This window comes from Pimephales promelas, chromosome 13 (assembly GCF_988280905.1).
Source record: "Pimephales promelas chromosome 13, fPimPro1.hap1.1, whole genome shotgun sequence".
Lineage (NCBI taxonomy): Eukaryota > Metazoa > Chordata > Actinopteri > Cypriniformes > Leuciscidae > Pimephales > Pimephales promelas.
In genome coordinates, this window is record NC_142781.1 from 12,458,352 (window position 1) to 12,470,654 (window position 12,303).

A 12,303-nucleotide genomic window follows, 5' to 3' on the forward strand; every position below is an offset into this window, starting at 1 on the left:
AAGAGAAAATAGACGTGATCATGGCTAAGGAAAAGAGGCCAACTTGGCATGTCAGTTTTGCAAATGGAGCTTTAGGTAAGTAGTTTTAAGTTTTAGCACTATGTCTCATTGATCAACATGCAGTATCATGTTGCATTTTTATTGCCAAGTAAGTAGACTAAGTAGCGTTAAAACGCTAAATCCATCCCGAGCCCGTTCTCATCCTTTAGCGTCATATGTGACGCTATATGACAAAACGGCAAAATACTATGCACATGGCACCCTTTATCGTTAATATAACACGCGAACCCAAGGCGTCATAAATCCTTTAGCGTAATATGAGACTACCCTACCCTTCCCCACACCTAAACATACCCATCACAGCGCGTGTTATATTAACGATAAATACCACGTGCGTAGTATTTAGCCGTTTTGTCATATAGCGTCACATATGACGCTAAAGGATGAGAATGCGTTGGCTAAATCATTCCAAAATTCTGACACTGTCAGAAAATTATCGCAGACTATCTGGGGTCGCAAGTCTGTGACAATGGCCGTCTTTGAACCTCTCTTACTGTACGGAGTAGGATCAGCGTTTAGGAGCTACGACAACGGAAATCGCCACGATTGGCCATCTTTCGTCTGGGACAGCTCAAAATCGTACAATGTGTACCAGGCATTAGTTGATGAGTTGATTGATCCTCATTTTTATATGTCTATGAACATAGAGCTTTTTAGGATGCCAGGGAGGTTTTAGAATTTGCGATCTCTGACCCAGTTTGTTTGCTGGATTCCATGGGTGTAATACACTGTGTTTTCCACAAACTGGCAACCCAGGGTGTCAAGATAATATTGGCTAAATTGGCACCAAAATAAAAATAGACATTCCGACAAGGAACATACATTTCAAAGCTGAATAGCATTGTTTTTCAGAGAAACGATTATGTGAACTCAGCATGTTTCCTTAAATATCTGCAAACGTATTATGGTATTTTTATGCTTCAGTAAAGAAAAGAAAAAAAAAGTCAAAATCAACTGTCTTTGAGAAGAATGGGAATGCTGGGTAAAAATTTGTACACGTCTTGTTTGTTGCTACAAGTGGTGAAGAAATTACATAATTCACAGTTAAATACGACAAATCTAATAATTTCCGGCACAAAATTGTAACAAACTTTCTCAAAATACAACAGTGGTGTTATACATCCATGTGAAATTCTTTATATATGAAGAGATTTTTGGTCTGTAAAACGAAGGTGTTGACTATGTATGCAACACACAAAAAAATATATAACTAAGTAAAATTAGCATATTGTACAAACATAGCATAATAGCTGTACATATTTTTTTATATTGGCATGTACATTTTTAATCTAACTTGAATGTCTCATACTACACTGGATCCCGCACTTCCTGCTTGGTGTTGAATTAATAGGACTGCTGAAACGGTCCTTGGTCACTGCTGCACACTAAATCTGAATGAGAATTTGAATTCCTCTGACAAAATATCACTCTTGCATTATTCATGGGGTGGCAGAGAGACAGACCGAGCGAGAAAGAAAGCTGTAACACGCAGTGGATGTGAGAACCGGAGAGCCTCCGCAACCCCATCAACAGATGATCCCACCTGTTTCCCTATCTCTCACACTCTTTTTCTCACCTTCTCCCTCTCTCTGGTCCGCTGTCTGTCCTCACATCCTTTGGATCTCAGTGAAGACTAAGAGTGAGTTTCTCTCGGGAGAAGGAAGGAGAGGGGGCGGCATGCATGATGTTGTGTATCTGCATTCTGGCTGCAACTGTGCCTTCCATTCGCACTTAATCTGTCAAGATTTCTCCCCTGCTCACACATGAGATCGGTGCAGAAGTATACTGGCACTGAGAGGGAGAGAGCGAGAGAAAAGAGAGAGAGACAGAAGGAGAGAGAGTGTGAGCGAGAGAGAAAGAGAGAGATAGAGAGAGAGAGAGAGACGCTGTGTGTGCCTCAGACTGCGCAGTGATGCCTTGGCAGCTTCGGGAAGCAGGCGCACGTTCGTTTCAGTAATATCCTCTTATTCCTTCTTCCAGGCTTCGGAAGAGGAGATGCAGACCATAAGGTAAGCGGCTTCACCTTTCTATCGTTTTCTATTCTTCTACCCCTCTTTTTCTCTTCCTTTTATTGATGACGCTCTAAATGCCTGTTAAAGCAGTTTAAAGCAGGACTGCAGCAGGAATTCACCCCCGTGATGATGTAGGAAGCAGGGAGAGCCCGCGTTCTCCACCACAAAATAGGGGTTTACTTAGTTGAAAAATCTCCAGCTTGTTTTGAAAGCTCATTTGTTTTGGTTGGTTATACACATCAATTTGACTATTTACACTTGCATTTCAGAAAGTGCATGTTTCGTTTCCCTCTTTCCCAATCATATAGATTGATCGGAGAATACCTGTAGAGAGATAGCAAAGCGCATACTGGCCATTCCCAAACTGAACTGCGCCTTTCCATTGGCTGGAGAATATTCAAGCTGTGCATGTGCTGTCATCAGATCGTTGTTCCCTAAGGCGGCATGAGAGATGGGGCCCGGGCAATTATTTATGAGCATGCTTGGTGTTCACTGCTGCTGCTGTATATTGTGGTATAGAAGTCATGCGGTGGGGAAAAGGGATGACTCAAGCTCTGTGGGAGAGGCTGGATGGATTTATTGGGGGTTTCCCCTCCTTTCCATGAATTATTAATAAATCACAGGGAGGAACAGAAATATTTCGAGTCATGCTGATGGATTTTAGCTTACTTGTCTTCGTGTTGCTAAGAGAAATGAGAAAATGCAAAGTAAAGGTGCTTGCAAGGACTTGGCATCTTTGAGGATGAGCACACAGTGCTCACAGTGGATCACTGCAATTGGCAGAACGGAGGTCCAACATTCACTGTCTAAACATTTATTTGCTGATTAAATTTACTGCAATGAATACATTAGAAGTTTAGTTTAGTGTAGTTTAGTTTATTTGTATAGCACATTTAACAACAATGCGAGTTGGCCAAAGTGCTTTACATTAAAACAATATTCGAACAGCATCAATACAGAAAACATTAAACACCACACCAAACCAAATACAACTAAAATGCAAGACAACAGTAAGAAGAAGAACATCGGTAGAGTCAATCATCTATGTGCAATCACAGTAGGGGATGCATGTTTTAGGTACTCGTCTAGAACAAGGCTGGGCAACTCTGGGCAAACCCTCGAGCTCCAGTTTCCTGCAGAGTTCAGCTCCAAGCGTGATCAAACTCACCTGCCTGTAGCTCTCTAGTAATCCTGGAAAACTTGATTAGCTTGTTCAGGTGTATCGGTTGGGACTAAACTCTGCAGGACAGTGGATCTTCAGGGCCAGAGTTCAGAACCCGTTCTCTAGTATTGGTTCCCATGCCTGGTCCTAGAGTACCAACACTGCACAGTCTCTCTTATCTGATGAGTTGAATGAGGTGTGTTTGATTAGGGAGACATCTAAGGGCACGTTTACACCCACTGTAAAAATGCAAATGCCTTATCTAATCAAGAGAATTGTGGCAACTGATTACAAGCAATATTATTAATTAAATTTATCAAATTAGAATTGAGTAATAATTAATCAAATTATTCCTTAAAAGTTAACCATTTAAAATGAGTAAAGTTTACACCAAAAAAATATCTCACTAACAGACAGACGTCAAAGATTAATTAAGAACTTTTTATTTTATATTGCCAACATTGAAGACACCTGATGTTAACAAGCAGAATCACGAAAGGAGAAAACCGTCATTTTGAAACAAACCTAAAACAATCACCGATCACCATAACGATGACTTAAATGTATGTTTTTTTGGTTGTTGTTGTTGTTGTAAGTTTTACTCATTTTAAATGGTTAACTGTTAAGGAATTAATTTGATTAATTATCACTCAATTCTAATTTGTTGACTTTAATTAATAAATTTGCTTGTAATCTGTTGCCACATTTTTTTTTTTGATTAGATAAAGCATAGTAATTTTTACAGTACTAAAAATTTTGCATTTTCTGTGTACAGCTGAAAACATTCTCAAAACGACCCCCTTCACAGGGATCTGCAAAACCGACTAAAACACTCATTCTGACAAGCCAGTAGTCGTCGATGTTACTTTGTAAAGAAATGCTACGCACCTAGACTGAACACAATACGCATACACATCAAACCTGTCTTTATTTGAGTTTTTTGTGTTTTCAGGCCACCAAAACGTTGTTGTTGTGTAAATGAATGGCCAAAACGCAAAAATAATTTGTATGTATTTTGTTGAAAACCTTCCCCAAAATGTGCAGTGCTGGGGGAACTCCAGGACAACTGGTCTAGTATACGCAATGTTTTAAATTAACAGTGCACCAAATTATAATCTGTCAATTTTGATCCTGCCTGAGCTGGATTGAATAATTAACTATTCATTTGAATTGATTACATGGGAAGCAGTTGTTGGATAACTTCCATTAAAAGCTGCATAGATGAAGTTGCTGCATTGTGTGGAATAACCATATGTAAAATATGCAGGTCAGCAATGATTCATGCGAAGGTGATACATGAGGGGGTGGTGGACAGAATATGCACACATAAGGTGAAACACCAATTATCATCCCAATTTATTACAAATGGCCAATGTGGCCTTGACCCCTCAGTGCAGCAAATCTGATGTAACACACTGAAATCACTGCTTCTTGGTCCTTTTCTCTTCTTCTACGGATTAGGACTTGCACTATTCACGTTTATTTCAGATATTACATGTCAAAGGACATGAAGTAACATTTGTTCAAGGCACCATATAAATAACCATAATAATATATTTGTTTATGTGTGTGTGTAGGGGGGGGGGGTGGGGGGGAGGGGAGGGGGGTGTGTGTGCATGAAATCTATTCAGTCTGGATAAAATATTTATTAATTATAAATTGGTATAGGTTAAAGAAAATACAACAGACACTACCATGATGCCTTTTTTATATTAGATTAATGAATTATGGGGAATGTGATTGGGAAAAAAAAATTCTTAATTTGCAATGTGTTTTTTTTTTGTGGTAAAATATGATTCAGACATATTGATATATATCTGCAAAATGAATGCATGCATAGTTAGTCATTTCAAAATATGGTAATCTTGTTGTTTTGTAATAGTTTGGTATGTATGATATGTATAGAAATATATCACAAGATGTGTATGAGAGTTGATTTCAATAACTTACAATAACAGAATTGGGGTTTAATGATTTGAAAAGTGTGTGTGGAAACACATTACGACAAGCGTTTTTGAAAATTATAATTATTTAGCAAAATTTTGAAATAATGCTACACTCCTGAATGTCATCAGTATAGTATTAACAATAACTTCTGATCAAATAAGCATAGATGGTATTCGAGACTGCCCAAAACAGTTGCATATATCATTCTGTTTGTTTCAGTTGATGTTGTTTTGTGTATTTACTCCATCAGTTGAAGGATATCTGCAATGACGTGGCTGAAAACAATCCATGTTTTGCAGCCTTGGGCTCTGATGTTCTCTGTCTGTTCTGAAGAATCGTTTATTATAACATGTTTTAAATCAATCAGCGCTGCTATTTTTAACACGTGAGCTCGTCTGTTTGCTCTTGTATGTGTTCAAATGCCCACATGTTCAGAATTGTTCCCGTACCGTTCAGCCTGCCAACATTCAGCCTTGTAGGCTTAATATTTCATATCAGATCCCTGCCTCTCAGAGGTATTAGTGGTGTGTGCATGTGTATTTTCAATGGTTTAAAAACATTAGGAATGTGTAAATCAATGAAATTGTTGAATCTAGCGAAACTGTCAAGAACATGCACAACTTATATTTCACACCAAAGGTATATTTAATAATAATGAGAAAAATACTAATATTTTGCTTAAAGAAAAATACTAATATTTTTAGGACCGTTGGGTTTTTTTTTATTGTTATTGTCATTATTTTTTTTCCCCAAAAAAAATAATTTAGTATTAATTCATTTATTTCGTTTTTATTTTGGTGTGAAATATCATCATGTTCCTTTTGAGTTGCTGATTTAACCTGTCCAGTGTTGGGTGTTGTAAAATACTAAGTACTTTTCCTTGAAAAAGTAAAATAAGGCATTATTTATGTACAGTTACTTAATTGCATTAATGTTAAAAAGTACAGTATTTTCTTTGAATGTAACCTTCTTCCTTTACACACTTTGGTCAGTTGGGGAATAATTTGTTCAATTGTATATTGTTTATTTGGAAGAATCAAGTTTTGTGTCTATCCTTGTATTGTTCAACTGGTCGACGTTGATATAGGAAGAAAGTAATCCTTAATAAGTAATCAAATACTTTTTAGAGAGTAATTACATCATCACATTGTTGTTGATGTAATTAACTAGAGATGCACGATTTTAGATAAATTAAGAATTTCAAATAGATTTAACTTTAACGATTCTGAACAGACAACTAAACAAAATAACGTATACTATTTAACTAGAGGATCTGACAAAAATGATAATGCAGTATATTGATCTGAATTAATTATTTTTTAATGGTTTGACTGAATGATTCAACAACTCATTCGTAAACACTTAATTGTTTCATCAGGTCTTTTGAACAAATCACTTGAGTGAATAATTCAATGACAAATACATTTTTTAACAGTCTATTGTCGCCACCTACTGGCATAACCATGTAATCGATACAGTTGTTATTTGAAGCGCTGTGTTATTTTCAAAAGGTGATTTATTCTGTTTGATTTCTTCCGTACACATTAGTGTTTATTTCTGAAATAAACATTTTTATCCCAGTACATCTGTGATAATATAAATATATTCATAACAAAGAAATAACAATACTGTGTTGTTGAAAATACTATTTGTGGAGCAGTTTCATACTTATACATGACAACCGCTCTCTTTGGATTAGCGGGAGCACCGATGCGGATTTGAATGTGAATAGGCAGGCGAATCGTTATCATTTAGGAATGAGATCACATGGAAGTTTGAATTGAGATCTTGATCTTTTAAGGATTAGGCTAATCGTGCAGCTCTAGTAGCAAGTAATTAATTTACTTAATTAATTCACTTTTTTAAAGTCAGTTACACTCTGGGTAACCTGTCCACCATCCTTTGCATTTTTGAAAAGTTTTGCGTACAGACGACAATGTTGTCAAAATAATCTCAGTTCAAATGGATCCGCGAAAACGATTGAAAACGCTGTATTCTGTTGCCAGGCCAGTAGTTGGCGATGTCACTTTGTAAAGAAACATTACATGTCTACAGACTGAACACGTAATAAGCATGCGCATGATGTCACTGGTTTCACAATTCGGTTTTGTAGTTTAAACAGAGACTATAATAGTACCGTTTTCAAAAACGTGCACTTTGAAACACTTTTTCAAAAGTTTGCGTTTTCAGGCCCCTGAAACGCAGTTGTCATGTCCAAAATATATAAAAAGTTGTGTAAATGACCCCCTCGTTTTGAAAGTACCAAATCGTAGGCATTAAGCATTGATGAAAAGCTTAACCCGACCAAAATGTTCCTCCAGGATGACACATTTCATTCTCATTTGGTGTCAGGACATGATGGCGTCCCAGCAAGCTTTCCGATCCTAATTTTCCACAAAACTGTATCTCATCCCAAAGCAAAAATGATTCCCAATTGATTTACACATTTTAACATGGCCCTCGGCACAACGTGTTGCTGCTGCTTCCTGGAATCCCATTCCACCCATCAGATTTCCGTTGCTCATCCTCAATTCTGCCCGGATAGACTGTCCTGATTCATCTCCTTTTCGTTTATCTGCCATCTGCAGGCCGCATAATCCACTTAAACCGTAATTATTCCCCGCTGCTTGCAAGTGGGTGGCTGGTGGAAGGAGGGATGATGCGAGATTGAAAGTGAGAGTGAGAGATAGATAGAGGCGAGAAAGACAGAGAGAGTAACAACAAATCAAGACAGAGCAGATAAATGACTGGATTGTTCCAGTGTGCCTTGTGTGAGTTTTCGGGCTTTTCTTTTTAAAGCCAGAATGAAATGGCATTCACAAATCGTTGTACTTCCATAATATGAATATTCAGTGAGAAAAAGAAATGTAGGGCAGGGCTTGATTGTAGCAATTGGGAATTGAGTGCATTGTAAAAAGTGGGCGTTTCATGCCAGAAAGGAGCCAGACCTGAATGCGAGTTTACAATTGATTGTGGAGGAGTACTTCCGTCTTGATTTTTCAGGAGGATTTTTGGCCAGGAATGTGGAGAATGGAGCTCTAATTTGTGTTTTCTAAAACAGTAGACTGAAATAATGTGTAAATACATATTTATCGCTGCTTCGGCTCTTACTTGCAATTAGATTGCATTGCATTTTAAAACACTAATAATCAGACGACTCAAGTCACGTTGACATTCATAGTTGAGTCAAGTCACGTTTATTCATAGTTGAGTCAAGTCACCTTTATTCATAGTTGAGTCAAGTCACCTTTATTCATAGTTGAGTCAAGTCACCTTTATTCATAGTTGATTCAAGTCACCTTTATTCATAGTTGAGTCAAGTCATCTTTATTCATAGTTGAGTCAAGTCACCTTTATTCATAGTTGAGTCAAGACACCTTTATTCATAGTTGAGTCAAGTCACGTTTATTCATAGTTGAGTCAAGTCACCTTTATTCAAAGTTGAGTCAAGTCACCTTTATTCATAGTTGAGTCAAGTCACCTTTATTCATAGTTGAGTCAAGTCACCTTTATTCATAGTTGAGTCAAGTCACCTTTATTCAAAGTTGAGTCAAGTCACCTTTATTCATAGTTGAGTCAAGTCACCTTTATTCATAGTTGAGTCAAGTCACCTTTATTCATAGTTGAGTCAAGTCACCTTTATTCATAGTTGAGTCAAGTCACCTTTATTCATAGTTGAGTCAAGTCACCTTTATTCATAGTTGAGTCAAGTCACGTTTATTCATAGTTGAGTCAAGTCACCTTTATTCATAGTTGAGTCAAGACACCTTTATTCATAGTTGAGTCAAGTCACCTTTATTCATAGTTGAGTCAAGTCACCTTTATTCATAGTTGAGTCAAGTCACCTTTATTCATAGTTGAGTCAAGTCACCTTTATTCATAGTTGAGTCAAGTCACGTTTATTCATAGTTGAGTCAAGTCACCTTTAATCATAGTTGAGTCAAGTCCCCTTTATTCATAGTTGAGTCAAGTCATCTTTATTCATAGTTGAGTCAAGTCACCTTTATTAGTTGAGTCAAGTCACCTTTATTCATAGTTGAGTCAAGTCACCTTTATTCATAGTTGAGTCAAGTCCCCTTTATTCATAGTTGAGTCAAGTCACCTTTATTCATAGTTGAGTCAAGTCACCTTTATTCATAGTTGAGTCAAGTCACCTTTATTCATAGTTGAGTCAAGACACCTTTATTCATAGTTGAGTCAAGTCACCTTTATTCATAGTTGAGTCAAGTCACCTTTATTCATAGTTGAGTCAAGTCACCTTTATTCATAGTTGAGTCAAGTCACCTTTATTCATAGTTGAGTCAAGTCACGTTTATTCATAGTTGAGTCAAGTCACCTTTAATCATAGTTGAGTCAAGTCCCCTTTATTCATAGTTGAGTCAAGTCATCTTTATTCATAGTTGAGTCAAGTCACCTTTATTCATAGTTGAGTCAAGTCACCTTTATTCATAGTTGAGTCAAGTCACCTTTATTCATAGTTGAGTCAAGTCACCTTTATTCATAGTTGAGTCAAGTCACCTTTATTCATAGTTGAGTCAAGTCACCTTTATTCATAGTTGAGTCAAGTCACGTTTATTCATAGTTGAGTCAAGTCACCTTTATTCATAGTTGAGTCAAGACACCTTTATTCATAGTTGAGTCAAGTCACCTTTATTCATAGTTGAGTCAAGTCACCTTTATTCATAGTTGAGTCAAGTCACCTTTATTCATAGTTGAGTCAAGTCACCTTTATTCATAGTTGAGTCAAGTCACGTTTATTCATAGTTGAGTCAAGTCACCTTTAATCATAGTTGAGTCAAGTCCCCTTTATTCATAGTTGAGTCAAGTCATCTTTATTCATAGTTGAGTCAAGTCACCTTTATTAGTTGAGTCAAGTCACCTTTATTCATAGTTGAGTCAAGTCACCTTTATTCATAGTTGAGTCAAGTCCCCTTTATTCATAGTTGAGTCAAGTCACCTTTATTCATAGTTGAGTCAAGTCACCTTTATTAGTTGAGTCAAGTCACGTTTATTCATAGTTGAGTCAAGTCACCTTTAATCATAGTTGAGTCAAGTCCCCTTTATTCATAGTTGAGTCAAGTCATCTTTATTCATAGTTGAGTCAAGTCACCTTTATTAGTTGAGTCAAGTCATCTTTATTCATAGTTGAGTCATCTTTATTTATAGTTGAGTCAAGTCACCTTTATTCACAGTTGAGTCAAGTCACCTTTATTCATAGTTGAGTCAAGTCACCTTTATTCATAGTTGAGTCAAGTCATCTTTATTCATAGTTGAGTCAAGTCACCTTTATTCAGTGTGCTTTTACAATACAGATTCAAAGCAGTTTTACTGCTATAACCAGTATATTATTTAATTATTGATTACCTGTTGAATTAATATTCACAAAATGGCAGTAGATTGATCATTTGTTTTTATAATTTTCTGTATATTTGTATTTTTTTTATCAATTTGGTACCATATTATACTATTAAAATCAATGTAATAAACAACTTAAAATCTAAAAGTAATTTAAAAAGTAGTCGTTACTAACTAATTTTACTGCAACAGTAAGATATTTGTTTCCACAAAAATATTATGTACTACAACATCGAAAATAATAGGATAGATCATCCCAAAATGGAAATTCTGTCACCATTTACTCATGTCATTCTAAACCTTGATTAACTCTTTCTTCTGTTGAACATATGGGAAGATACTTTGAAGAATGGAAAAAAAAAATACTATGGAAATATATATATATATATATATATATTATTGGAGTAAATATTGTACAAATGTTCACATAAGATATAACTGTAAATTTGGCCAATTTTGTTGCCATGTTGACTTTGAACTCAGGCAGTTCGACTGTTGTTTAGTTGATTCACGGGTGTTTGGTGCTTCTTGGAGTCTATGTCTATTCAATGAGTGTGTTTGTGATGAGGGGTTTCCTGGGAGATAATCTCCCTGCGTTGAGAAGTGCAGAATACAAAGTGGAGGTGAGATGAGAGGGCCGTTTCACACCTCTCGTTTTCTGTCGCTCTCATTCCTTTCTTCCATCTCACTCCTGCCCCTCTAATCTTCCAGCTCCACTTGTCTTTCATTCCCTCCCCTCGCACCTCTAAAATGTCAGCTGCTCTTTCCGAAAGATCAAATTCGAGCCAATGCAGTGGATGCAGCCCCTCGTGATATAAGACGCATTGACTTCCATGGCCGGCTGTGGGAGTATACTTGCCCCTCGTGATGTGGTAAATGTTCGTGGGCGAGGATTTAGGGAGATGTGTTATACTGACGCCCTGCAGTGATTCAGATGGGAGAGAGAGAAAAAAAGCGAGTGTGCGATGAGTCAGAGGTGGGGGAAACCAAAGAGAAATGCACAATCAGTTGTTGCAATAAATCTCTCCATCCTCACCTGATGGAGTAGATGGAAATAAGGACAGGGAAATGTCATTTATTGAGAGTATTTCTTCAAAAATAAAATCAGACAAGTAAAAAAACTTTCCATAAATAGGGTTAAATGGGGTTTTATGCCGGAAAATATCAAATCAAAATTGGATGAACGAGGTGTAGTTGGTGCTGTATTTTGGGGATTTAAAAAAGTTTTGGAGCTGTAAATCATGATTTTTTGGTTTTCTATGTTATCTAATTACAAATTTTCAATTGAGGCCATAATGTGGTTTAAATCATATTTATAAAATGTTAAGGGTTATAAACACAACATCAGAATATTTAGATTCTAACTTTGGAGTCCCACAAGGATCTATCTTAGGCCCACTGTTGTTTAGAATGTATGTACATGATTTACCAAATGTCTGCCTGTCAAATGTAAGCTGATGATGTTATTTTGTACGTAAATGCAAAAGGTCAGCAGCAGGCTACTCATGAAAAAAATGACTTTTACGATGGATCAGGTTTTACAATGGCTTACTAAATGTTGCTTACGCCTTATTGCCATGTTTTATTTTTAATAAAAGTGCAAATGATGATGCACAAGCAGAAGTGTTTGTCAGTTCAGGGATAGAAACTTGAAGTCATACATGAAATTAAATATTTAGAAATAGTAACAGATTATCAGAAGAAAAAAGAGTGAAGTTTAAAGGAAGTTAACACAGAGATGTTCAATTTAGCCAATTTTAGATTTTT

The 12,303-nt window shown here is 36.5% G+C and overlaps 1 protein-coding gene across 2 annotated transcripts in view; it reads left to right on the forward strand.

Moving 5' to 3' along the window:
* LOC120493756 (brain-enriched guanylate kinase-associated protein) overlaps positions 1-12,303 on the forward strand; it is a 38,350-nt gene that overhangs the window by 6,079 nt on the left and 19,968 nt on the right. The window contains exon 2 of one of the 2 annotated variants that reach the window (XM_089118489.1): positions 2,041-2,069. In XM_089118489.1, coding sequence (XP_088974615.1) covers positions 2,041-2,069 — 29 coding nt within the window. Of the gene's footprint in view, positions 1-1,877; positions 2,070-12,303 lie in introns of those variants that run through there. The other variant, XM_039692591.2, reaches the window with a different exon arrangement.